Source organism: Eulemur rufifrons, chromosome 6, assembly GCF_041146395.1.
Source record: "Eulemur rufifrons isolate Redbay chromosome 6, OSU_ERuf_1, whole genome shotgun sequence".
Lineage (NCBI taxonomy): Eukaryota > Metazoa > Chordata > Mammalia > Primates > Lemuridae > Eulemur > Eulemur rufifrons.
The window spans coordinates 53021453-53049108 of NC_090988.1; the positions used below are offsets into that span (position 1 = coordinate 53021453).

At 37.6% G+C, this 27656-nt stretch overlaps 1 protein-coding gene across 4 annotated transcripts in view; it reads left to right on the forward strand.

Annotated features, from left to right (window-relative positions):
* C2CD3 (C2 domain containing 3 centriole elongation regulator) overlaps window positions 1–27656 on the forward strand; it is a 136478-nt gene that overhangs the window by 21543 nt on the left and 87279 nt on the right. For all 4 annotated transcript variants that reach the window (XR_011233696.1, XR_011233697.1, XM_069471006.1 and 1 more), the window contains exons 4-11: window positions 4404–4627; window positions 5610–5857; window positions 10352–10484; window positions 10942–11070; window positions 21155–21302; window positions 24700–24854; window positions 25446–25655; window positions 26152–26264. Coding sequence is in view for 2 of the 4 variants with exons in the window: in XM_069471006.1 (XP_069327107.1) it covers window positions 4404–4627; window positions 5610–5857; window positions 10352–10484; window positions 10942–11070; window positions 21155–21302; window positions 24700–24854; window positions 25446–25655; window positions 26152–26264 (1360 nt within the window). In the remaining 2 variants the exon portion in view is untranslated. The remainder of the gene's footprint in view (window positions 1–4403; window positions 4628–5609; window positions 5858–10351; window positions 10485–10941; window positions 11071–21154; window positions 21303–24699; window positions 24855–25445; window positions 25656–26151; window positions 26265–27656) is intronic.

Here is a 27656-nt window from a genome sequence, read left to right on the forward strand (position 1 = left end):
TTGTATTATACTTTCTGTTTATTCAGTTTTCATTATGCATCTGTTCCACATACTGACCATAGTTCTCACTATAGCTTGTTTCATAATGATATCTTTTGACACAGATATATTTTGTTTGCATATTTCACCATTTATTTTGACTTGTCCAAGTCAAAACAAAAGATAGAGACAATTCTCTAAATTTATAACATTTTAATTGGGAAGCAAAAATTGCCAATTCAGGACATACAAACAGACCAGTTGATCTTCAGTATGTCCAAAGAACAAAGAAAAAGTTGGGAGTTTTGTTAGAGAGAGAAACATATTGTTTTGAAAGAAAGCTCATTGGCACTAGAGAAGATTTTGGGAGCTGGCAAGCTCTGATTGGTGAGTGACAGTGGTAGATAAAACTGGTCTTAGGGTTACAACAGCCTATTTCAGCAGCCAAGCTTGCAGAAAATTACATTCTTGGAGCAATGTTATATGCCCTGAGTGCTTTTTCTCTGGCCTGTCAACTCTGATTTAGTGGGTATGACAAGAATGACCCAATTGGTATAATCAACTTTCACATTGTCTTCCACAAAGAAATATGCTTGCTTTCATTTCTTTTAAAATTCATAAGTCTGTTATTCTCTCTTTCATGAACACAAGAAATATTTCACTTTTGTCTTTATTCCATTGTAAGAAAGATAGCAGCCTACAAAACCCACAGACATTAAGGTAATACTACGAACAACTCTACACATATAAATTTGACAACTTAGATGAGATAGACCAATTCTACAAAAGCTATAAACTACCAGAACTCACTCAAGATGAAATAGACAACCTGAATAGACCTGTAACTATTTTTTTAAATTGAATTTATAGTTTAAAACCTTCTGAAGAAGAAATCTCCAGGCTCAGATCACTTTACTGGCAAATTCTTCCAAACATTTAAAAAAAGAAATAAGACCAATTTTACATGGTCTCTTCCAGAAAATAGAAAAGGAGAAAACACTTAACTTATTTTGAGGCCTGCACTACCTTGATAACCAAAACTAAAGGTCAGTACAAGAAAAGAATACTGTAGAACAATATCCCTTATTAACCTAGACCTAAAAATTCCCAATAAAATACTAGCAAATTGAGTCCAGCAATATATAAAAAGAACAATACCATGACCAAGTGGGGCTCATCCCAGAACTGCAAGGCTGCTTCAGTATTTAAAAATCAATCAATGTGACAAGCCATATTAACAGTGAAATATTACTCAGTCAATAAAAAGGCATGAATTGTTGATACAGACACCATATGGAAGAATCTCAGAGGCATTATGCTGAGTGAAAGAAGCCTATCTCAAAAGTTTACATACTGTATGATTCCATTTATATGACATTCTTGAAAAGATAGTACCATGATGAGTGTTTGCTAGGAGTTAGAGGTGAGGGGAAGATGTAACTATAAAAGGGATAGCACAATGGAGTTTTGGGGATGATGAAAGTGTTCTATATCTTAATTATGGTGGTAGTTACATGCTTCCATACATAGTTTAAATTCGTAGAACTGTACATTTATAAAAATGTCTATTTCATTGCAGAAAATAAAAATGTCAAAAAATAAAAATCCAGGTGTGATGATAATGATAAACAGTAATTGTCACCCTATCTCAAAAAAAACCTGACAAAACAGTAGTTCTCACTTTGGCCTCACATCAGGACATGCAACTGGAGCACATACCCTGGCTAAAGCCACTACTCTACTCCAGCTAATTTTTGCTACATGGGAATGGAGACTTAACATTGTTAGATCTTCTGATTTTACAAGAGAAGCCAGAATCTACATTTTGTAAGAAATCTGATTTTTTAAGCATTGTTAAATAATTTAAATTTCTTAAAATACTGTGTTGACCAGCCTAAGTCTGAAAATTAGACTTACTGGTTGCTCTCTTTGATACTGATAGATGATACAGATGTAGTAGATAATTGTAGGCAACTTAGTGTTAAAGAGATCCTCGAAGTATAGGATGAAGACTGATGAGCATCCTTAAGGTTATGTTATGGATGTGAGAAGTATGTGGTATATTCATGGTATGTGTGGATGGTGTGGGCTTCAGAAGAGGGGTAATATATTTAGGTGATAGAATGATGGTCTGGAGCTAGCACCAGAAAGGAACAAGTCGACTTCCCTTATCCTGGCAAGTGAAAGTAGTTCCCATTGTAGAAGACTTTGGGGAAATGGGGACATTTTAGGAAAGAAATGTTCAGTTAAAATGGTATGGTGGTTTGTATAAAACAGAAATTCTGTAGGACTCAGTGAAGGGATTGGCAGAGGAATGAGCATAAGGGTGAACAGCGACTGGCAAGGGGAATGACTGAGGTAGACAGGAGTGAAGATGTGGGAGCTAAATGCAGGAGTATATTGGGCACATTCTGGGAAGCAAGGGAGTTAGGAATGGAGGTCCCCTGGACTGATAGGAATTGATAGCAGTCTTGGGTTCTGTACCTCCAAAGTTTGACTAATGCTTTTCCCTCAGCTTGTAATGTTCTACCTCAGTCCCCTTCAGCTTTGTCTGTCTCATTCATATTTAAGATTCTAAGCTCAGACATTTGTATTTCACTTCTGGAAACCATCCCTGCACTCCTTCCTCACCTCTTCCCCAACCTCCGACCCCTCCTTAGTGTTCCATCAGTACCCAGTATACATCCTTATCTCAGAACTCACCATTTTATATTAAAATTACTTTTTTTAAGTTCCCATACATGATACTATGATCCTCTAGGTCAGGGTCCCTGTTTTAGTCATCTCTTTGCCTCAGGCAGGTAGCACAGAGCTGGTATCAACAAATATTTGTTTAACTGAACAGAGGAGTTAGGCCAGCCCTGTGTTTTGATTGTAAGATGGGTGTGGCAAGGTCCTGGATTTTCTCTGACTCTTTCTTCAAGGGCCAATGGTAGTATAGGCCTATGAGTTGTTTTGTTACTGGTTCTGCTTAGGGCAAAAGCAAAACTCAGGGACCAGTTAGGGGGTCATTAGTAAAGCCAGGAACACAGCCTTTATTCCCAGTGCCTCCTTTGTTTCTAGAATGCAGTGGCAATCTTTGGCAAGTGATGAATGGTAAGGGAACACATCCTGACATTTATATTTGGGCAACCAGGATTTTATGTGATGTTATTACAGCGATCACTACACAGAGTATTCATCCCACTGTGTATCTGTCATTTGTCTTTGTAGAAAGATCTTGATGATGAATAGATTTGAAGGACTTTATGTTACGTGATTCATGAACAGAATTCTCCTCATCAAGACCCAGGCATGTTTTATTGAGTTTGTGCCTTGGCAGTTTATCTGCACCAAATATTCCATTGACCTTCCCAGAGACATCTTAAAACATCTAACTGCAATTTTTCATTTTTTTGTTAGGCCATTCATCACTATTTGATTGTCTTTGGCTGCCTAAACAATTGCTTCTGCTTTCCCTGTCATTGAAACTGAACTTTTAATACTGTTCTTCTTTTCTTCTGGAGTATGTTCTTCAATTTTTTCTTTAGGGTTTGCTTTAGGCTCTATTTTTTCTTTTAATTCCTCTAGTCGGCTTTTCTCCATTAGGCTTTTTAGAGGACTACAGAGCCTTTTTATAGAGAACTTGAACTCACAGGAATGAGAGGATAAGGAAACTTAAAGTAATTACTTTTTCATCTTTGTTGTCCTCCCTCCTCACCCCACCTCATCTCCAGCATAGAACTAGGGCCTTATTTTTCCCAAGCAACTAACAATAATGCAGGAGGTGCTATGTCATTCTTATTCATCAGACCATTAGGCATTATTAAGCATATTAGACTTGTGTACTATGTGTACAGGTACTATGCTAATTAGTCCATAGAAAAATGAAGAAGACATTTCATGCCTTCAGGGAATTCATAATCTAATCAGGATGAGAAATAAGCTAAGAGTGACAAATACCTTCTCTAAACTTTTGCTTTTCTTTTTTTATCTTCAAATTAGGATAAAATACTTACCTGACAGGGTTATATCATCACAGGAGCTTCTCTGTATGGGAAACTTAGCACAGCTCCTGGCCTGTAGTAAAGTGTTCGGTAAATGATGGTTAGATTGATGGATAGATACAGAGTAAACAGAAACATGAAGACGGCAGTGAACATGGCATCTCTACCTGGACATAAAGAAGTGATGCTGGAAGAAATTGTATGTACAAAGGCATAAAGCAATGAAACAGGGTACATGTAGAGAACCCTACTTAATTGGTCTATCTGGGACCAAGGGATGAAAGAGGGAAACATAGTGAGAGATGAAGCTTCGGAAGTAGGAAGGAATTTAGGCATAATCCTATAAGGAATGGGGGACATTAATTTATATTAAGCAGGAGAGTCTTAAAATTAATCAATGCTAAAGAAAACTTCTGATATATTACATGTCTCTTTTAGGTCTCACTTGCCCTGGAGCCTCTGTCAGAAATTTATGACAGCTACAATCCTCTTCCTACCACGGATGTGATGGAAGATGTGCTTTCATCTGAGCAGGGATTCAGAGAAAATACTGAACCCAGCAATACCCAGTTTCTAGTTCCATCAAGGCCTCATAGGATGCCTACCATCAAAATTGATGGAAAAGAATTAGCAGCCAACAATAGTAGGTCAAGTACTCCAAGGTAATTACCGTACCTAGTACCAGTCAATCTGTCAGCTAACTCCCACCGTACTCACGATTTCTGTCTTTCATTTGTGGTTGAATAAAAGACTAATGGCAGGCCGGGCGCGGTGGCTCATGCCTGTAATCCTAGCACTCTGGGAGGCCGAGGCGGGTGGATCGCTCGAGGTCAGGAGTTCGAGACCAGCCTGAGCAAGAGTGAGACCTCGTCTCTACTAAAAATAGAAAGAAATTATCTGGCCAACTAAAAATATATATAGAAAAAATTAGCTGGGCGTGGTGGCGCATGCCTGTAGTCCCAGCTACTCGGGAGGCTGAGGCAGGAGGATCGCTTAAGTCCAGGAGTTTGAGGTTGCTGTGAGCTAGGCTGACGCCACGGCACTCACTCTAGCCCGGGCAACAGAGCGAGACTCTGTCTCAAAAAAAAAAAAAAAAAGACTAATGGCAGAGAGAGGCACAGTCACTCATTCAGCAGGTAAATATGGTCCTGGTTTGATACAAGGTGCTGGGCATAGAAATTAATAAGACACAATTCCTTTTTTCAAGGAGTACTCACAATCTAGTGGAGAGGCCGATGTACAAATAAGTAAGATTGATTGACATGCAAATGCCATGATTGATGTTCATGAGGGAAAAGACGGAAAGGGAATTATTTTGTGAAACAGAATGGAATAAGAGGAACAGATTTGTGTTTTAAGCAGTTCTTTATGAAGCATTTGCTTTGTGTCAGGCTCTGTGCTGAGCTCTTTTATTTTATTGTCTCATTTAAGCTACAACCCCACAACAGTAGGTAAAGCATCTATTATTTCTATCATTCCGGAGATGAAAAACAGATTTACAAAGTTGCATTGCAAATAAGTCACCTCTTTCAAAGTCCAAACTACATTGCTATAAACCACTGATCCACTTTCTGTCTCTGACAAAGTAGAATGTTACCATAATGGATTATATACTGCTGACGTTCTCCTTTTTTTTTAAAACAGGGGAAAGGACCACATGTTCTTTGCAGAGAATCCTGATATGATAAAGGACTCTTTCTTTGGACTACAGCACCATCTTAAATCAGGACAGAGTTTAGAGTCTGTAACTCTGAAAGGCAAAGCCCCACAGAAGCAAATGTCCCTTCTCAACAGTTCTGAACTCCAGCCTCAAATTAGAACAGTTGCCAAGAGTCATAGTGACTCATGTATTCTTTCTTCAAACAAACCCCCTACCAAGGACCTTCTTTCAGGTATGTATATATTTGTGAACTGAGTGGGTCTAAGCTGTATTTATTGGGATTGATCTACTTGTTAGCCTGCCTACAAAGAGAACCAAGATTTCTTTTTGAATTAAATAGCCAAATAAAAGTAAGCAGTCTTGCTAGAGTGCAGAATCTCTCACCATTTAAAGACAGCCCTGTTAAACTACCAAGTAACTTCTAGGTAATTACTAGGTGCTTATAATTGTAGGTTTAGGCAAGGATCCATTTAAAAGGAACTTGGATGTTTTAACTTGGGCTCACTTAAAGAAAAAAAAAAGATGAACCTAGGTATGAAGGGAAAGCTTTATCATAGAAAAATACTATGTATTTTTTTTCTTGAATAATTAAAGGCAGGTAAGGTTTTTGTCTTATCAGTATTTATTTATACCATTGTACAGAGGCCAGTACCAAATCCATTTCACATTCTGGACTATTCTAAACTATTAGTTTCAGTGGGAACATTCAGTACACAACAACTGCTGATCTTAATCTTGGGAATTAAATATGACTTATGGCCAAACAGAACTAGAAAGGAGACAGTTCACCCATGTAAGGGCTTACACTGAAATAAAAAGCAAATAGAAACAGAATTAGATTACCTCATAGTAGGGAGTGGTATAATAAAACCAGTTGACTTACATTACACTGTAATAGTCAACTATATATCTCTGTGACATGAAGAGCGTGACAGGAATTTGTCTTCATCCCCACAGGTAAAATTTCCAAAGTGGAATATCTGTAGTGTTAATAGAAAAGTCATTTTTTTTTAGACAGTCTTGCTCTGTTGCTCTGGGTAGAGTGCAGTGGCGTCAGCCTAGCTCACAGCAACCTCAAACTCCAGGGCTCAAGCGATACTCCTGCTTCAGCCTCCCGAGTAGCTAGGACTATAGGCACATGCCACCATGCCCAGCTAATTTTTTCTGTTTATAGTAGAGACAGCGTCTTGCTCTTACTCAGGCTGGTCTCAAAATCCTGAGGTTGAGCAATCTGCCTCCCATAGTGCTAGGATTACAGGCATGAGCCACCATGCCTGGCCCAAAAAGTCTTTTTTTTTTTTTTTTCCATTCATTTTTCTGGGATAGAAAAGGCTTTTGTTTTATTTTTTTTTTTATTTTTTTTTTTTGAGACAGAGTCTCACTCTGTTGCCCAGGCTAGAGTGAGTGCCGTGGCGTCAGCCTAGCTCACAGCAACCTCAAACTCCTGAGCTCAAGGGATCCTCCTGTCTCAGCCTCCCGAGTAGCTGGGACTACAGGCATGCACCACCATGCCCGGCTAATTTTTTCCATATATATTTTTAGCTGTCCATATAATTTCTTTCTATTTTTAGTAGAGATGGGGTCTCACTCTTGCTCAGGCTGGTCTCGAACTCCTGAGCTCAAACGATCCGCCCACCTCAGCCTCCCAGAGTGCTAGGATTACAGGCGTGAGCCACCATGCCCGGCCAGAAAAGGCTTTTAAATAATTATTTGGATACATAATTTGCATTAGTAAGGATTTTTTTTTTTTTTTTTTTTTTTGAGACAGAGTCTGACTCTCTTGCCTGGGCTAGAGTGCCATGGTATCATCCTAGCTCACAGCAACCTCAAACTCCTGGGCTCAAGCGATCCTCCTGCCTCAGCCTCCCGAGTAGCTGGGACTACAGGCATGCACCACCATGCCTGGCTAATTTTTTCTGTATATACTTTTAGCTGTCCATATAATTTCTTTCTATTTTTAGTAGAGACGGGGTCTTGCTCTTGTTCAGGCTGGTCTCGAACTCCTGAGCTCAAACGATCCTCCCGCCTCGGCCTCCCAGAGTGCTGGGATTACAGGCGTGAGCCACCGCGCCCTGCTAGTAAGGATATTTTTTAAATGAATAAAAACATTCCATTTATATTTTTCAACTGAAATGTGTTATGATTCCTTATTTTTAAAAATGTAATCCCAAGATTATAATTTATTACTTTTAGTCTTTAATGTAAAGACTATCTTAACAAGGAAAAAAATGGTCCTATTGTACTCAGGACTTGTTAGCTCACGGCTGGAATATTTTCTGTAGACCTGGACACCAGATTTTGAGAAGGATATTTGTTCATTCATTAAGCAGTTATTCATTCAGCACCTACCAAATGTCTGCCACTCTTTTAGGTGTCAGGGCTACAGCAGTTTAAAAACAACAAAAAAAGACCCTGGGCGACGAAGCTCACACCTGTAATCTTAGCACTCTTGGGAGGCTGAGGCAGGAGGATCACTTGAGGCCAGGAGTTCTAGACCAGCCTAGGCAACATAGCAAGATTTGTCTCTACAAAAAATTTAAAAATTAGCCAGGGGTGGTGGCATGCACTTGTAGCCCTAGCTACTCAGGAGGCTGAGTTAGGAGGATCAACTGAGCCCAGGAGTTCAAGGGCTACAGTGAGCTATGGCCTGGGGCCTGAGCAGCAGCGTGAGACCCTAACTCTAAAAAAAAAAAAAAAAGACACAGACTCCTGCGTTATGAATCATATATTCTAGATGGAAAGACAAATGATAAACTAGAATAAGTATGTGGTGTTAGATGGGGAAAACTGAAGCAAGGAAGGTGAAAGGAGGGGATATCAGTTCTACACAGGCTGGCAAAAGAAAGCCTCATTAAGAAGGTAACATTAAAGATCTAAAGGAGATGAGTTCCTTCTAAGGAAAGTTGCTAGGCTGGTAAAAGGACCACCAAGAGATAGCCTGGTGAAAACAGCTGCCATTTATTGAGCACTAATTATGTGCTAGCTACTATGCCAAGTACTTTACACATACAATCTTACAAAAATCACCTGAGGTAGGGTTTGTTGTTTCCATTTTCAAATGAAGACATGAGCTCAGAGTTAAGGGAGCTCCTGCCCTGTCAAAGGGGCAGCTCCTCCTCTGCTCCAGTTCATTATTGTGTTAGACTCTAAGGCAAAGTCCTCTGCTTCATTCCTGTTGTAGGTTCATTGTTTATCTAGGCCTGTTTTGTTTTGTTTTTTCTTTTTCTTTTCTTTTTCTTTTCTTTTTTTTTTTGAGACACGGTCTCACTCTGTCACCTGGGCTAGAATGCAGTGGCGTGATCATAGCTCACTCCAACTTCAAACTCCTGGGCTTAAGCGACCCTCCTGCCTTAGCCTCCTCAGTAGCTGGGACTATGGGTGCCTGTCACCACACCTGGCTAATTTTTAAAATTTTTTATAGAGACGGGAGGGGGGGGTGTCTCACTGTATTGCCCAAGCTGGTCTTGAACTCCTGGCCTCAAGTGATCCTCCTGCCATGCTTATAATTCTGCCTGCTAGGATTACAAGCATGAGCTACCATGCCCAGCCTATGTTTTCCTTTTAAACCAAGACTATGATGGCCAACTGTTGAAGCCAAACAAAATATGCCATGCACAACCCCATGGACTATCAATGTGCAACATCTTCAATAAGAGCTACTATAATCAGTGGACTTAAAGAGCAAATAAGACAGATGGTGGCTCAGTCCGAGTTAATAGTCTGACCTGTACAAAAATGGGAACGGACTACTTCAAAAAGTAGTCAATTCTACATCACTGTAAATGGTCAAGCATGGCTGGATAACCTTCTGATAGGATTCTTCAGATTGGATTAATCATCAAGTAAATAGTTGGATATGATATTTAAAGGTCCCTTCCACAAGATTAAGTGGGCCACTTTAGGAGGCCTAGAAATTGAGGTCATGGGAAGGACACAACAAATGCATAAACGTAGTGATCTTCTTGGTTTATATTGTGCTGACATCGTACCAGAAAAGAGGGTACAAAGCTGAATCAGTCAACCAGCTAGTATTTATGAAACACTAACTACACATCCTGCTTGTAAGAGGGCTTTAGAATAGAAAGCTGGGAGTTGGAACTAAAATCAGAAGCTGTATACCTCCCTGTGTTTAGCAGGGACTGTTCCCATGGCATGTAGAAAATAAGGGAAACATCTGTCCTGAGCTCACCTGAGTGCTCACCTGATCTTGGACAAGTCATCAAAGCTTCGTAGCATTGTTTTCTTCATCCATAAAAGTATAAATTTGGAATAGATTATCACTATGTCTCCTGAAGGTTTATACAGTTGTTAGTGTTTCTTGGTAAGAATGACATTAAAACTCTTACAAATAATAGGAGAATTCAATAAGATCTCTGGATACAAAAACAAAATATATACATTGTTAACCTTATTATGTACAAACACCAGTTGCAAGAGTCAGAGTATGGATATAACAACTCCCACACGGTGGTCAGTGTTTCTGGAATGGAGACTTCATTCCTTGCTGTAATGCCAGCATCTGAAACAGTGCATGTAGTAGAAGCTCAGTAAACATCTGTTGTTAAATGAACGTCCTCAGGGAATTCTCAAGCTAATGGGGAAGGCAGACAAATAAGCCATTACAGTACACTGCAGTAAGTCCTGTGATAGAAGGAAATGTGCTGAATATTGCAAAATGTTTCTGCTGGATTTTAGATTTTTTGTTTTCTGCTTTTACCCTCTTCAGCTCTGTTAGAACGAGGCAATAAACTACGTAATGCCATGGTGATTTCTGCAATGAAATCAAGCCCAGATACTAGCATGTTGTTGGACAAAGTTCATTCTCCTATAAAGGAAGATTCTCATAGAGCATCAGCACAGTAAGTTACAGGATAGACATTAACCCCAATAGTTTATTTCTTAATAGCTGTTAACCTATATTTTTGTCAAAGTATGGACTGGATAATCTTGGAAATGCTCAGCAAATAATTCTTAATGTGATGTGAAAGAATCCTAAACTAGGAATTAAGGTACTGAAAATCTAGTCCTAGCATTGGCACTTGCTAAATACATAAATGGGTAAATTCTTTGCTCTCTCTGAACTTGCATGCTTGCATATACAACGGGGATATTCTCTTTCTACCTCACAGAAATGAAATGGGATTCTAACATAGGAAAGAGCCTACAAAGTATAAAATTTTGTATATATTTAAGACAGTTAAGTCTAAAGCATATTAAATCTCCTAAGTCGGACCAGCTCCATGTACTAATTGATTATGATTCAGATTTTTCCTATCTGTTAGCTACTCAATGAGAAAATATTTTTCAACACCTTAGAATCCGATCCATGTTTAGGGATCAATTTAAAGACCACATTGAAGATCACCTCCTCCCTCCAACTGAGAATACATTTTGGAAAAGTGACACAAAAACTGATACCAGAGCTATACAGCTGCTACTAGGCAGGTAAGCACTCTTAACTAGCTTTCTTCCTTTTATGTTCTTCCTTTAATTCTTTGTATACATTGTTAACAGATCTTCTTCCTGAAGCAACACTTCCTTAGACTAACCAAGTCGTTCCCTGTTTCTTCAACTACCATTCATTGCCTACTAAATAAAAATCCAATCTTTAGCCTTTTATTCTTGTCTTCACTTACAGAATGATCCTCAATCTACCTTTCCATTCTTATCTCCCAACTCTTTCCTCAACACCAGTGTTAACATGGTATGATGACAAGAGCATGGATTTTAGACAAATACAAGTTGAAATTCAAGGTCTGTCTCTTAGCTTCCTGGCCTTGTGCAGGTATCTTTGAACTTTAGAGGTGTCAATAAAATTGGAATTATACCTAATATTGCAAATTATTGTGAGGATTAGAAATGATATATGTAAACAAGCTAACACTGTGCTTGATAAACAGTTCAACTCTTGGTAGCTGTTAATATTATTACTAACATGTGCCCTCAAACCAGACTCATCTATTTATTGTCTTTTGAATAAAATACTATTAATATCTATATTCCTATCTTGGAAAGGTAGTAGGACATCGTGGTTAAAAGCAATATGTGCTGAGTTTAAGAAGTGTGAGAGAGCAGTGTCTCAGAAACTCCAATTAGTTTGCTTTGGTTAAGGTATAGACTTCTTATAGGGAAGTAGCAAGACTACATAATCATTTGGTATGCTAATGGTAGGATAGGTAGAGTGAGTACAATGTAAAAGGTTAAATGGAAGCCACACTTTGAATATTATGTTAATGTGTTTGAACTTTATATTACAGAAATTGAGTAAATGGGCCGGGCGCAGTGGCTCATGCCTGTAATCTTAGCATTCTGGGAGGCCGAGCCAGGCGGATCACTGGAGCTCAGGAGTTCGAGACCAGCCTTAGCAAGAGCGAGACCCCGTCTCTACTAAAAAAAAAAAAATAGAAAGAAATTATCTGGCCAACTAAAAATATATATAGAAAAAAATTAGCCGGGCATGGTGGCGCATGCCTATAGTCCCAGCTACTCGGGAGGCTGAGGCAGGAGGATCACTTGAGCCCAGGAGTTTGAGGTTGTTGTGAGCTAGGCTGACGCAATGGCACTCACTCTAGCCCGGGCAACAGAGCGAGACTCTGTCTCAAAAAAAAAAAAAAAAAAAAAATTGAGTAAATGTTAAAATACTTCGAGCAGGAAAGTAGAAAGATCACTTTCACAACAGTGTGGAAAATCAGCTGGATAGGAGAGATGGGAAAGTATGCAGGAGTTCAAGTTTGAGCCTGTAAATCTGTTAAACTTGAGTTGCCCGTGCAACATACAAGTGTAGTTGTCTAGTAGGCCCTTGATATATAGAGGTGAAGCTCAGGAGAGAGGACTGCCCTAAAGGTAAAAATTTAGGATTTGTTAGCTACACGGCAGTAATTGAAACCTTGGGAGCAGGTAAGATCACCCAGGGAGAATATGGTAGAATGAAAGTAAGAATAACGGACACAACTTTTATGCCCATTCCTTTTTAAACTTAAGTAAAATGATGATAAAGGAAGAGAAAAGGCATAAACTCATAAGAACCAAAAGGGCAAGTGACAGCAGTTGAAAGATGTCAGTAAAATTTTGGAAGCTAGAAAGCAGATGGGCAGTGGAAACTGACCTAGCAAAATAGAGAAAACTGTACCTGTGAGGTTAGAGGACCAAAACTTGATCGTAGAAGCCAAGAAAGACTCAGGAATTAGGAACACTAGGTATCTCTTAAGGTATTATCTGAGTTTGAGGCTTAAAACAAGGACTGGTTAAGAAAAAACAGATAGGAATGGTCAGACCCTCTATCCCTTTAACCCCCAGGACCTAGAGAGACAGTATAGTATAGAGGTTAATTAAAAGAGAATTCAAGCCAGACTGTCTGTATGTGAATCTAAGCTCTGCCATTTTACTAGTGTGGTTAAGACCTTATGTAAGTTACTTAACTACTTTCTCTACTGAAATTTCCTTACTTGTAAAATGGATATCATAATATAACCTACTTCAATGGTATGTCATGTAGATTCAATGAGTTAATTCCTGTAAACTTCTAATACTGCTTGTCACAGAGTAACCTCTCAATAAGTGTTAGGTATTGTTATTATAATACTGCCCCCTACCTTGAGAGCAAGAGACTGACATTCTCCTGTCCAGTGGAAGACTAGAAGTTTATTCTCGGTAGAGGGAGGAAGTTGATCTCTAGATTCAAGGATATCAAGCACAACTGAAGGTAAAGGTGAACACTATACTGAGGAAAAGAAGATTAAGTTAAAGTCTACATATGGAATGATAAACACCCCTCCTACTTCTAGCCCTGTTTCCTTCTTGACTACCTGAACACTGATAGCCAAACCACCTCCCAGGTAGGAAATTGACATTCTGCTTGGAAACTGCCAAGCTCAAGAGAAAAGAAGTACAGTCTGACAATTAGAGGTTACCCAATAAAATGGTCTAACTCTGCCCATTATTTTATAATGAAGCCGACCAGTTAGCAAATTCCCCCCAACTCCCAACCTGCATATAGGGCTTCCAGACAACATGTCAGTGCCTGACTTTTAATGTGAACAGATAGCCAAGATTTATAGACATTTGAGGAATGCTTCCAACATTTAGACAGAGAACAAGATTTAATGGAAAATTTGGAAGAGAAAGATAAGGAAAAATCCCAGAAAGTTTAACAAAAAGGATAGAGTTGGAAAATAGAAAAGATAAAATTGAGGATTTTTCAGGAGGTTCGACATTCAAATAACAGTAGTTCCAAAAGGAGAAGATGAAAGAAAAAAGAAACAGAGAAAGAAATTATTAAAGTAAATTTCCCTGTATTGAAGCAGGTGAGCTTCCATATTGATATTTGAACCAAGGCCTCTTTCTTCATCTCTCCCAGCTCAAGAAAGATGAAAACTTCACTCCACACTCAAGCAGCCAAGAATAGGGCTCCCACTCCCCCCAGCACCCAGTTGGTGGGCTGTCTTCCCAGGGAAGGGTAAGACATCAGCAAGAAAAAAAGAAGAGACTCAGATTACTAAAATTACAAATTAAAGAGGGGACAGTAATGCCAACTTTATACAACTAAAACAGATTATAAGGGAATACCAGGAACAGTTGTATGATAATAGACAACTTAGATGAAATAGATTCCTAGAAAGGCACAAATTACTAAAACTGTCTCAAGAAGAATTGGACAATGTAAACAGACCTATAACAAGTGGAGAGATTGAATTACTAATCAAAAACCTACCCACAAACAAAAGTCCATACCTAGATGGCTTTACTGCTGGATTCTGCCAAACCCTTAAAGAAGTGTTGATACCAATTCTTAACAAACTTTTCTAAAAAATAGAGTAGTAGGGAACACTTCTCAACTCATTTTTTGAGGGCAGTGTTACCCGATACCAAATCTAGGCAGAGGCATCACAAGAAAAGAAAACTATAAATCAATATGAAGGTAGATACAAATCCTCCACAAACTATTAGCAAACCAAGCCAAAAATAATTATATGCTGTGACCAAGCAGTATTTGTTCCAGGAATGAGAAGTCAGTTTAAGTTTTGAAAATCAGACCAGGTGCAGTGGCTCATGCCTATAGTCCCAGCACTTTGGGAGGCCAAGGCAGGAGGCTCACTTGAGTCCATGAGTTTGAGAGCAGCCTGGGCAACACGATAAGACCCCCTCTCTACAAAATATTTTTAAAAGTTAAAGAAAGGATCAATTTACGTGATACACCGTGTCAACAGAATAAAAAACAAAACCTTGTGATCATCTCAAAAGATGCAGAAAAAGCATTTGATGAAATCCAATACTTTCATGATAAAACAACAAACTTGGAATAGAAGAGAAAATCCTTTGATAAAAGGAATCTAAGAAAAACCCAGGGCTAAAATCATACTTAATGTTTAAAGATTGAATACTTTCTTCCTAAGATTAGGAAAAAAAACAAAGATTCTACTCTAACCAATTCTATTCTCTCGCCAGTTATAGTCAACATTTTGCTAGAGGTTCTCGCTGGCTCAATTAGGAAAAAAAATAAAAGGAATCCAAACTGGAAAAGAAGAAGAAAAATATCTCTGTTCACAGATGACATCTGGTATGTAGAAAATCATAAGGAACCTACTAAAAAAGTATTAGAAATAATAAACAAGTTCATCAGGGTTGCAAATCACAAGATCAATATGGAAAAATCAAAATCAATTGTATATCTATGTACGTGAAGAATCTGAAAATAAGAAAACAGTTCCATGCATAATAGCATCAAAAAGAATAAAATCCTCTGGAATAAATTTAAAAAAAGAAGTGTGAAACTTAAACTCTAAAATCTATAAAACACTTCTGAAATTAAAGACGTTCTAAATGAAAAAAACATCCCTTGTTCATGATCACAATCTCTATCAGAATCCCAGATGACTTCTTTGTAGAAATTGATAGCCTATTTCTAAAATTTATATGAAATTACAGGGGACTCAGAATAGCCAAAACAATCTTGGAAGAAAAAAAAATAAGGAGGACTCACACTTCCTGATTTTAAAATCTACAAAGCAACAATAAGTCAGTGTGGTACTGGCATAAGGATAGACATATAAATCTTTGGACTAGAATTGATAATTTAGAAATAAACCCATGTGTCTGTGGTCAGCTGATATTCTAAAGGCTGTCAAGGCTCGGCATGGTGGCTCATGCCTGTAATCCTAGCACTCTGGGAGGCCGAGGTGGGTGGATTGTTTGAGTTCAGGAGTTCGAGACCAGCCTGAGCAAGAGTGAGACCCCGTCTCTACTAAAAAAAAGAAAGAAATTATCTGGACAACTAAAAATATAGAGAAAAAATTAGCCAGGCATGGTGGCGCATGCCTGTAGTCCCAGCTACTCGGGAGGCTGAGGCAGGAGGATTGCTTGAGCCCAGGAGTTTGAGGTTGTTGTGAGCTAGGCTGACACCACGGCACTCTAGCCCAGGCAACAGAGTGAGACTCTGTCTCAAAAAAAAAATAATAAAATAAATAAATAAAGGCTGTCAAGACCATTCAGTGGGGGAAAGAGTAGTCTTTTCAACAAATAATCCTGGAACAGCTGGACAACTGGATAGCCACATGCAAAAAAAAAATGAAGTTGAGCCAGGCATGGTGGCCCATGCCTATAATCCTAGCACCCTGGGAAGCCGAGGTGGGAGGATCACTTGAGCTCAGGAGTTCAAGACCAGCATCAGCAAGAGCGAGACCCTGTCTCTACTAAAAATAGAAAGAAATTAGCAGAGCAACTAAAAAAAAATAGAAAAAATAATTAGCCAGGCATGGTGGCACATACCAGTAGTCCCAGCTACTTGGGAGGCTGAGGCAGGAAGATTACTTAAGCCTGGGAGCTTAAGCTTGCTATGAGCTAGGCTGATGCCAAGGCACTCTAGCCCAGGCAACAGAGAGAAACTCTGTCTCAAACCAAAAAAATTGAAGTTGGACCTTTCTCTTACACCATATACAAAAATTAACTCAAGATGGATCAAACAACTAAATAGAAGAGCTAAAACTTTAAAACTCTTAGAGAAAAACTTACAGGTAAATCTTTTTGAGTTTGAATTTAGGAAAAGATCCTTAGATACGACAACAAAAGCACAAACAACAAAAGAAAAAAATAAATTGGACTTCATCAAAATTAAAAACTTACATGCTTCAAAGGACACTATTAAGGTAGGGAAAATTCCGCAAATCTTATATCTGATAAAGGACTAACATCTAGAATATATAAAGAACTCATATAAAACAATAATTAGGGGACAGATAATCCAATTAAAAATATGGACAATGGATCTGAATAAACATTTCTCCAACGAAGATATTCAAATGGCCAATATACACATGAAAATATGCTTAACACCATTAGTTATCAGGGAAATGCAAATCAAAACAATGAGATACCACTTCACACCCACTAGAATCAAAAAGTCTAGATGATAACAAATGTTGATGAGGATGTGGAGAACTTGGAACCTTTGTACACTGCTGGCAGAAACATAAAATGGTGCAGCCACTTTGGAAAATTGTTCCTCAAACCATTACATATACATTTACCATATGACCTAGCAATTCAACTTCTAGGTATATGCAAAGGGAACTGATAACACACATCCACACAAAAATGTGTACCTGAATGTTCAAAGCAGCATTTTTTCATAACAGTCAATAAGTGGAAACAACTCAAAGGCTCGTCAGCTGATGAATGGTTTTAAAAAACGTGGAATATCTATACAGTGGAGTAGTATTAATATTTTGCAGTAAAAATGAAGTACTGATACCAGCTACAGCATGGATGAAGCTGGAAAACATGCTAACTGAAGGAAGCCAGTCACAAATGAATACATATTTTATGATTCCATTTTTATAAAATGTCTAAAATAGGTAAATCTGTAGAGACAGAAAGTAGATTAATGGTTCCTCAGGGCTGGGTGTGATGGTAGGTAGGGTAATGATAACTAATGGTTACAGAGTTTCTTTTTGAGGTGACTAAAATATTTAAAAATTGACTGTGGTAATTGCTCATATTTGTGAATATACTAAAAAGTGTTAAATTGCTCACTGGATGAATTGTATAGTATATGAATTATATCTCAAAGCTGGATAGGAAAAAAAATCAGGAATTCAGCACATGAATGTAAAAAGATACACCAAGATACATAGTCATGAAATTTCAGAATACTGAGTATAAAGAGACAATATCAAAAGCTTTCATACAGAAAAAATAAAGGTCACATATGTATTAATAGTATCAGGAATTGGAATGACAAGGTTTTCTACCAGTTTCATGGATGACAGTGAAGAAATGTCTTCAGAATTCTGAAGTAAAATTATTTTCAACCTAAAATTACATTCTTAATCGAAGTATCAATCAAGTGTGAGAGTACTGATACATGAAATATCTTCATATATCCAGAGTCTCAAAAGTTTACCTGTCTTGCACTATCCCTCAGGAAACCACGAGAGGATACATTCAACTGAAGAGAGAACTTAGGAAGAAAGAGTAAGACATAGGGTCCAAGAAGTGGGGGATACAGCACAGAAGAGAAGTAAAAGGAGGTTTAGGATATGTGTCATAGTGAGCAAGAAATCCACATGGGAGCAGATGGCTTCAGTAAGGATGTTTCTAAGGAGTAGGGGGGTGAAGGGAAATGGAATATGCATTGACCAAATTAAGAGGAAATTTTCAGTTTTCTTAGAGAATTCACTAATGAAGTAGTAATAGGGCCATAGAAAACTAAGGAAATGAAAATAAGGCAGCTATTAATACCAGGGAAAATTAGTTGTATAAGAAAGGAAGTATAATAAATTATACTCTACTTGGCTCTGATCTAATGTTAACCCTGCAAATTAATTTAACAAAAAATTGTAGTATAACTAAATAGGGATGATGAATAAAAGGGAAATGTGTGCCTAAGACTAATAATGTAAGAGAGTAGGTCCATGAATTTTTCATAATAGGAAGTCCACAGATCACATAGAAAAGTGAAAAATCAGAAAATTGCAGTACGCATATGCTCTTAGAACTATGGAAGTAAATACCATAGAGGAAACACCTATGGAAGTTGAAAGTGATTGCCTCTGAGAAGTCAGGCAGCTACTGTTTTGTATTATAAGCCTTGTAGTCCTATTTGACCTTCAAAATAGGTATGTTTACTCTTTGATTTAAAATTATGTTTAAGAAGAATAAGAAGAGGATAGTGCTGGGAGTAGGTTTGTCTTATAGCCAAGGAACACAGGCATATTCCAGCACCGCCCCCACCCTTTTTTTTTTTTCGAGACAGGGTCTCAGTCTGTTGCCCAGGCTAGAGGGCAGTGGTGTCATCATAGCTCACTGCAACATCAAACTTATAGGCTCAAGTGATCCTCTTGTCTCAGTCTCCCGAGTAGCTGGAAATACCGGTGCTTGCCACTACACCCGGCTAATTTTTTTCTATTTTTTGTAGAGATGGGATTTCACTCTGTTGCCCAGGCTTGTGTTGAACTCCTGGCCTCAAGTGACCCTTCCATCTTGGCCTCCCAAAGTGCTAGGATTACAGCATGAGCCACTGTGCCCAACCTAGCCCTTTTAATGTGTCACAGACAGGTGAATAAATTCAAAGAAATGTTAATTTCAAACAAAATATATAAAAAGTAGAGGACTATATACTGAGGAGTAGAGATCTCCCTAACTTTATGGGTGTGCAAAGAGGGAAAAAGCAAACAGCTGGGATCGGGGAGATAGCAAGTGGCACATGAGAGAGTCATGTGCAAAGAACACCTAAAAGTAGAGTTTCAAGAAGGAGCAGTGCTTAGAAGCTGCAGAGAGATTTGGAAGTTGTTGGTTGGTTTTCATTAGTTAGGAAGTTGTTCTGATCTTTGAGAGAGAGATGACTATAGATTAATGGTTCACCACTAGGGAATGATTCTTCCCCACCCATAACCCCATGAGACATTTGGTAGTGTCTGGAGACATTTTGGGTTATCACAAATGGGAAAATGCTACTGGCATCTGGTGTGTAGAACCAGGGATCTCAAGTGCAGAGGAAAGCACCGTCAACAAAGAATTATCTGACGCAACATGTCAATAGTGCTGCTGTTGAAAAACCCTGCTGCAGATTAAGGAAAGGTGAGGAAGAGAACCTGTATTGAACTTCTGCTTCCTGCTCAAAGTAATGTAAAAACATCATCTAATTTGAAGGTGGTGATTATGTACTATTTTCTTGAGAAAGTAAGGGAAAAAAGCATAGCAGCTAGCTTGAAAGAACAGCAAAATGGAAATAAATAATAAATGAAATGCATAGAACACTGCCTGGTGCTTAAATATTAAATATTAATATTTAAACAATATTAAATATTGTTGGTTTTATATTAAGACAGATGTTCATAAAGATTTCATTAAGTTCATTAACAAATGTTCATTAAGTGCTAGTTACTGTAGGAGAAATTAAAACTAAATATACATTTACTTTGCCCTCAAGAAGGTTACACTTTGAGGAAAAATATGGAATTTATACAAGGATCTGAAAGAAAACATAGAAAGTAAAAATTGCTATCAGAAAAGGTACTAGAATGATACGGAATTTCAAACAAAAAAGGAGAAAAAAAATTTTTTTCCTTTTTTTTTTTTTGGAGACAGGGTCTTGCTTTGTTGCCTGGGCATGAGGGCAGTGGCAGGATCATCGCTCACTGCAACCTCAAACTTAAACTCCTGGGCTGAAGTGATCCTCACACCTCAGCCTCCCCAGTAGCAGGGACTACAGGGGCATGCTACCACATCTGGCTAGTTTTTTCTTACTATCCTTTTTTTTTTTTTTTTTTTTTTTAATAGAGATGGGGTCTCTCTATGTTGCCTAGGCTTGTCTTGAGCTCCTTAACCTCAAGCGATCCTCCTGCCTTGGCCTCCCAAAGTATTAGGATTGCAGGCTTGAGCCACTTTACCCAGCAAGAAATTATTTCTTAAAAATTCTGAGTTTATAGTCATTTATGTGCTTATTTTCTTATTATTTTTCAAATTCTTCATAAGTAGAGCATTTATTCATTTTTATATTCCACATAGAACTAATTTTGCCTAATTAAGTAGGCAAAAATAATAATTAATTAAATAGGCAAAAATAATCCTAATTACACATATTTTTGTTTAGCAAAAAAGGCATATTATATGAATTAGCCCTCTTTTTTTTTTTTTTACAAAAATGACATATAACATTTAACTCATTGAGTTATAGTTGTTTACCCTTTCTTTCTCCCTCCTAGACCATAAACACCACAAGAGTAGAGATTATGTTAGCTTTGCCATCTCTGTATCATTCAGGACCTAGCACATGGTGACCAGTAAATGTTTGTTGAATAAAGGAATGAGATCACAATCAGTGTCAGTAGTGTGTTTTTGAATACCAGTTGTTAGCTTCCCAGAGGAAGAGGAATATAATGGGAAAATATTTGTCCAGTAGTCTTCTGTTTAATGTGAGTCTTTTGTTTAAAATATCTTCTTCCATTTTTAGAACTTTAGAAAGTTTCACTAAAGAAAGTTCAGCTGAAGCTTCTGTTAAAGTCCTTCTGCTTTGTTTTTCTTATCTCTGCAGTGCTGAATTATCCCACAGTCATTTCTGGGATGGGCTAGGCTCTCCTCCAGATTCCCCACCTCCTGCGAGTGATGTGTATTGCAGCAGTGAGCTGAATGATCCTCAGTATGACCAGAGTCTCCTGGAGAACTTATTTTACACAGCACCTGTAAGTCATTGACTCTGAAGCTTTAGGGATTGGATAAGAGTATTAGTAATATTAGTAGCTGCAGACCACTTGCCAAACAGGAAACTATCCATTTTATATACCTTACCTTATTTAATCATGACAACCTTAAGTATTATCTTCATTTTACAGGTGAGGAAACAGGCTTTGTAAGATTGAGTATTTTATCCAAGGACACATAGCAAATAAGTGTTTAGAGCCAGAATTCGAGTTCAGTTTGCCTGAGTCCAAAACCTATGGTCTTAATTAATATATTATTTGGCTTTCTTAGAGCTCTTCTAAGGAAGAGCTAATATAATTACACCCTCAGAACCACCCTTGACTTGTATCTATTCAAAATATTCCAGAAACACCTCTACTCACAAGTGACAAATACTTCTGGTCCTCAAGACAGGTCATTCTCTTTTCCAGGCAGTTCTAGTTTTTCAGAGTTCTTTCTTATATCAAGTTGTATGTTCTTAACATCTTCTAGAGTTTATACATAGGAAGTCCAATCCCTGTTCCACAAGAAATCATTTATATGTGTGAAGATTGCTGTCATACTCCTGATTTTCCTTTTCTCCAGGTCAGAAAAAGATAACTGAAATACAAGATAGTTTATACCAGATCAGTGTTAGGATAACAGGACTACCTGGGTTCAGAGGAAGCAGAAAGAACTTTTACATGAGAGAGTATAATGAAGAATAAAGGATTTTAACTGAGACTTGAAAGATAGTGTTTTAAGAGGCAAAGAAAGGATATGAGATGGATATAGAAAGAATGACCTGTGTAAAAAGGCATATTTGTGCACTGCAAGGGATCTAGTTGACTGGATGCAAATTCGTGTAGAAAAGGAGTTAAGTCAGGCTAGCACATTACAGCCAGTCTGTGAAAGGTTTTGAATGTCAGTTGAGGAGGAAATGACATATCAAAACAGTTAGGTATCTTAATCTGGCAACCATGTAGGGGACAGACTGAGAGGAGAATAACTAGAGCAGATAGGAAGCCATTGGGTTATGGGAGGTGTGAGAAAAAGCACCTGAGTGAGAGTGGCAACAGTGCTATCGGAAAGAGGAAATGGGTTGGAAAGACATTAGGAATTGTTAGGATTTCATGACTTCCTACCTTAGCAGTCATTGCTGATACTGTGTTACCTATAAGATAAAGAAGAAAAGGTTTATTTATCGCACATTTATTATTTATTACTCATTTTCTGTGTGCCGGGGACTTTACATGTTATTTGTCATTTATTGAGTACCATACCAAATGTTTTTAATTCATTATTTCATTTAATTTTTTTACCAGCCCCTTAAGATAGTATTGGCTCTGTTCTGCATATCATGAAACAAAAGCTTAGAGAGGTTTAAGTACAAGTAATCAGGTGGCAGAACTGGAATTCTTAACCCTGGTCTATCTGACAAAAAGGCCTGTATTTTTTCTACTAGACTACATCATCTCATAAGCCGTGAGCATGGCATTAGAATCTAACCCTGACTTATTTCCGTAGCCTCATCTCCCACTTTTACCCTTTACCCACTGGAGACTCCAGCCATACTAGGGTCTCAATCGCACTCCTCAAACATTCTATTAATAGCTCCTGCATCTCCATATTTTTTGCTGGTACCGATACTTCTACTTTGAATGTTGAAATACCCTTATCCATCTGGTAAACTTCATTCTTTAAGAATTAACTCATTACTTGTATGAAGAAACCTTCTCAGACTTCCCTAAGCAGAAGTAAATGCCACCAATATGTTGCACCACAATATCTTGGACATATTTCTATTATAGCCCTCACCACCATTGTGTGATACAGTTCCTCATAAACATGAACATGTCTTCATTATCTTTTTATTACAAGTAAGCAAAGGCCAGGCAGATACTGAATAGTCACTCAGTGACTACTTAGTAAATATATGAATGTATGAATGGCACTAAGCAATCCCCCATGCTATTTGAACAAAATAATTTTAGAAAATATTTGTTAACTGGAAGAAAGGTGAACCAGTTTTTGTTCATGTCCTTCTCAAGGGTCAGTTTTTGATATTCTTAATATTGAATAACATCCATAGCTTAAAAGTTCAACATTATTACCTTGTATTTTTGGTCCCTGAAATTCTTAGCTTTTGAATAACCTAGTTTATGTTTACCCTACCTAATTCCTTTCAGCCTGTGGACCCTTCTAGATTTTGATTACCTTGTCAACAACCATTTTTAAAAGCTGCCACTTAGAAAAAAACTTAAGGGCAAAAAGCTTGGAATTTCACTTTTAAAAAGTTGTATGCTTTTCTAGAAGGACATTCTTATCATGCTTATTTAAATTAATTTGTTCCCCTTATCACATGTCAACACATTATATACCTTGAGATGGTGAAAAAAGGGAGTTGGAGATGATAGACTTAAAATGACTTTGGTTTGGTCTCCTGAATGTATATTAGCAAGCTTTATGCCTTTTTATTTTTTAATTTGGAGCCCAATAACTATAATGCCATCTTCTCTTTTTATTTTTAATTTAGTCATATAAGGGGCTAATCATTCAATTGTATTAGCTACCTTTCTCAAAATAAAAATGAATTTTGGCCGGGGGTGGTAGCTCACGCCTGTAATCCTAGCAATTTGGGAGGCTGAGGCCAGGAGTTTGAGGTTGCAGTGAGCTGCGATGACACCACTGCACTCTAGCCTGGGCAACAGACTGAGACCCTGTCCCAAAAAAAGAAAAAAAAATGAATTACAGGAGGCTTAGCCACAGGTTCCCTCATTAAGAAATTTTGTGACATATAATAAACAGTTCATCTTAGCAAGATTAAAAGCAGAATGAATCATTTGTAGTATGGAGCAATGAAAAAAAGCAATCATTGCGTCTAAATAATTAGCTAGGTGAGATTGTACCAGTCATTTGACCTCAAACTGTGGTGGGAATACAGGCTTTGAAACCCATGGAGATCATAATCTGACTTTACTGCTTACAGCTTTGGATCATAAACAAGCTGCCTAACTTCTCTCGGCTTTGATTTTCTTACCTGTAAAAATTGAGATAAAGATGCTTCATAGGAATGTGGTAAATATTAGAAATACACATGCAGCGTTTAGCATACCAGACACATGGTAGGTAGTCAGTAAATGGTGGTTGTTATTATTATTGAGAATTTGAAAGAAGAATCTTTCATTTATTTGCTTTGAACTAAATTGTAGGTTATTTTTGTGAAGTTAACATTATTTTTGTATAACTGGGAGAAATATGGGAGTATCTCCCTGATATCAGTTATCTTTTTAAGAGAATGATGTTATGTGCAGGGAAGAATTTGCTTTCTTTTAGAGAAATATTTTAGAGAAATAGAGAAAAACTACTATCCCCAAAGCAGTTATCTTTTGGTGTCTTTTTGTTTCTTCCTCCCCATAGAAATCTGAAACCAGCATCAGTGATTTCCTCAGTGAAGATGATGATATTGCCCCTTCTAAAAAAATGAACAAGTCAAAAACTCTTGCCAGATCTTCTAAGGTTCTAGAGTCAAGTGATCATAAGCTAAAGAAGAAGGCAGCAGGCAAGAAAAATAGGTGAGCCTTTCTCTGAGTGCTTGTTTAGAGGCAAAAGCAAAGGAATATTATTTCCACAAGATTTCCTAAAGTGAAATGATCTATGTTTTATGTTTGCCCAACACTACCAGAGTGGTTAAGTTATAGTAACTCAGTCAACATTGTAATCCTTAAAAATTTAATAACATGAAAAGATGGTACAATTAAAATGGTTAAGGGAGAAAGTGGAATGTAGGTTGTATGTGTGCTGTGATCACATCTATGTAGAAAGTATGTATAAAGAAAGCAAATAAAAAGGAATACACCAAAGTGACAGTAGTTATATTAGGATAATAGGTAAGTGAAATAAAGTCTGTATCCCTTCTAGCAAAACCTAATTTCTACACCTCCATTGTATGGAGGTAAACCTTTAGATTACAAGAATGTTTTTACATTTTTTGAGATCTCTTACATTATAGAATTCTGATAATTAAAGCTGTTTCCAGTCTCTGATAACTTGTGAATCAAGATGCTTACTGCCTTACCTCTTTCCTTATTTTGCCTGTGCAAACTAGATTATTTCATTTTGGGACTCTAACCAACTGCCTTGCTATCCCTATGAACTCCTTTCAGAAGTTTGGTTGAACAACAGATGCTCTCAGAAACTCCAGAGGATGCCCAAGGGATGACATTAAGTGTGGATAGACTGGCCCTTCTGGGTAGAACACATTCAGTCAGAATCATCATCGAAACAATGGGAGTTCCTCCAGATAGTCCTCAGATGACCCCTGGCAAAAAAAGTTTTTCTGGAAGACCACCTAAGCTAACAACAGCAAAAAAGCGGTATGTCTCTTAACATGAAAAAGCTCAATTTGACATTTTTGGAAAGTGTGTCTGATAATAATCAACAATTGTATAACACTTCATGATTTGTAACATGTTTTCACATGCTTCACTCTATCAATAGAAATGTATTGAATCCCCCACTAGCTCCCAAGAACTATACTAAGTAAGTGTGGCAATAAACAAAATTAAGATACACACTCTGATCTTGTAGACCTTATAGTTAGCAGGAGAGAGAAGCATTTAAATGGCTGTCTATAACATTTTAGACATTTAGGAACCAAAATAGATGTTTTATATTGAAAGTATGGGGAGCACAAGGAAGGGAGCCTTTAATTCTGCCTGAAAGGACTGGTGAAGGCTTTCAAGAAGAGGTAGGACCTCTGAGGACAGGAGGTCCTGAAAATAGGACCTTCAAAGATACGTAAGATTCATTAGACAGAACATAGGTTTATTATGTGGTTCATTTTTAAATCACTTTTTGTTTTTATTTTAGCACTTTCTTTGTGGAGTACCACTTTCCTGTGGGCTTTTCTGAAAGTGGATTGGGAAAAACAGCTTTGATCACTGAGGTGGTTCGACTTGCTTCCAGTAAAATTACAGATGGAGGTAAGAGACAGACTGGTTTTCTGCTCCTTAGACATTTTGACTTAAGGAGAATTTTTGAATTCCTAATTACTCATTTGACTTTTGTAGTATCATAGAATCTTAGCGCTACAAAGAACGTCATGAAAAGTGAATCTACTCTAATTCCTTTATTTTATTATATAAGCAAAGAAACTGGCCCAGTGGTACTATGACAATCCTGATGTAAGGCAGCAGGTCAGTAACATAGCTGAGACTAGAACTCAGACTGTTCTAACACTTAGATCGTATTCTTTGAGCTGTAACCATTTTTCTTGTCATTATTTTTTAAAACCAGTTCTAACAAGGCATAACTTATATACCATACAACTCACTCATTTGAAGTGTATATACGATTTAATGTTTTCAATATATTATCCTGGTACAACCCATCACCACAATATAATTTTAGAACATTTTCTTACCCCCTAAAAGAAACCCCATACTTAGCATTCACTCCCTATTTCCCTCTCCCTACCAGCCCAACCAGCCAGTCTATTTTCTGTCTCTATCAATTTGTCCATTCTGCTTATCTCATATAAATGAAATTATGCAACATGATTTTTGTGACTGGCTTCTTTGACCATAATATTTTCAAGTTTCATCCATGTTGTGGTGTGTATCAGTACTTAATTCCTTTTTATGGCTTAATAATATTCCATTGTGTGGATATATCAGATTTCATTCATCTGTTCATCACTTGATGAACATTTGAGTTGTTTCTACCTTTTGGCAATTTTGCATAATGCTGCTATGAACATTTGTGTACACAGTTTTGTATGGACATGTGTTTTCATTTCCCTAGAGAGAGAGAGAGAGAGATATATATATATATATATATATATATATATATATGGTAACCCTGTATTTTTAACTTTTTCAAGAACTACCAGGCTGTTTTCAACAATGGCTGCTCCATTTTACATTCCTACCAGCAGTATATGAGGGTTCTAACAGCTCTACATCCTCATTAACACTTGTTACTTTCCACTATTTTTTATTCTAGCCATCCTAGTGAGTATGAAGTAGTATCTGGTTGTGGTTTTGATTTGCATTTCCCTGATGGCTAATCATGTTAAGCATCTCTTCATGTGGTTTTTGGCCACTTGTTTATCTTCTTTGGAAAAATGTCTTTTCAGATCCTTTGCCCATTTTTAATTGATCTTTTTTTTTTTTTTTTTTAATTTTTTGGAGATGGGGTCTGGCTCTGTCACCCAGGCTAGAATGCAGTGGCATCATCATAGCTCACTGCAACCTCAAACTCCTCCTGGGCTCAAGCGATCCTCCTGCCTTAGCCTCCTGAGTAGCTGGGACTACAGGTGTGCACTGCCATCCCTAGCTAATTTTTCTATTTTTATAGAGATGGGATCTCATTCT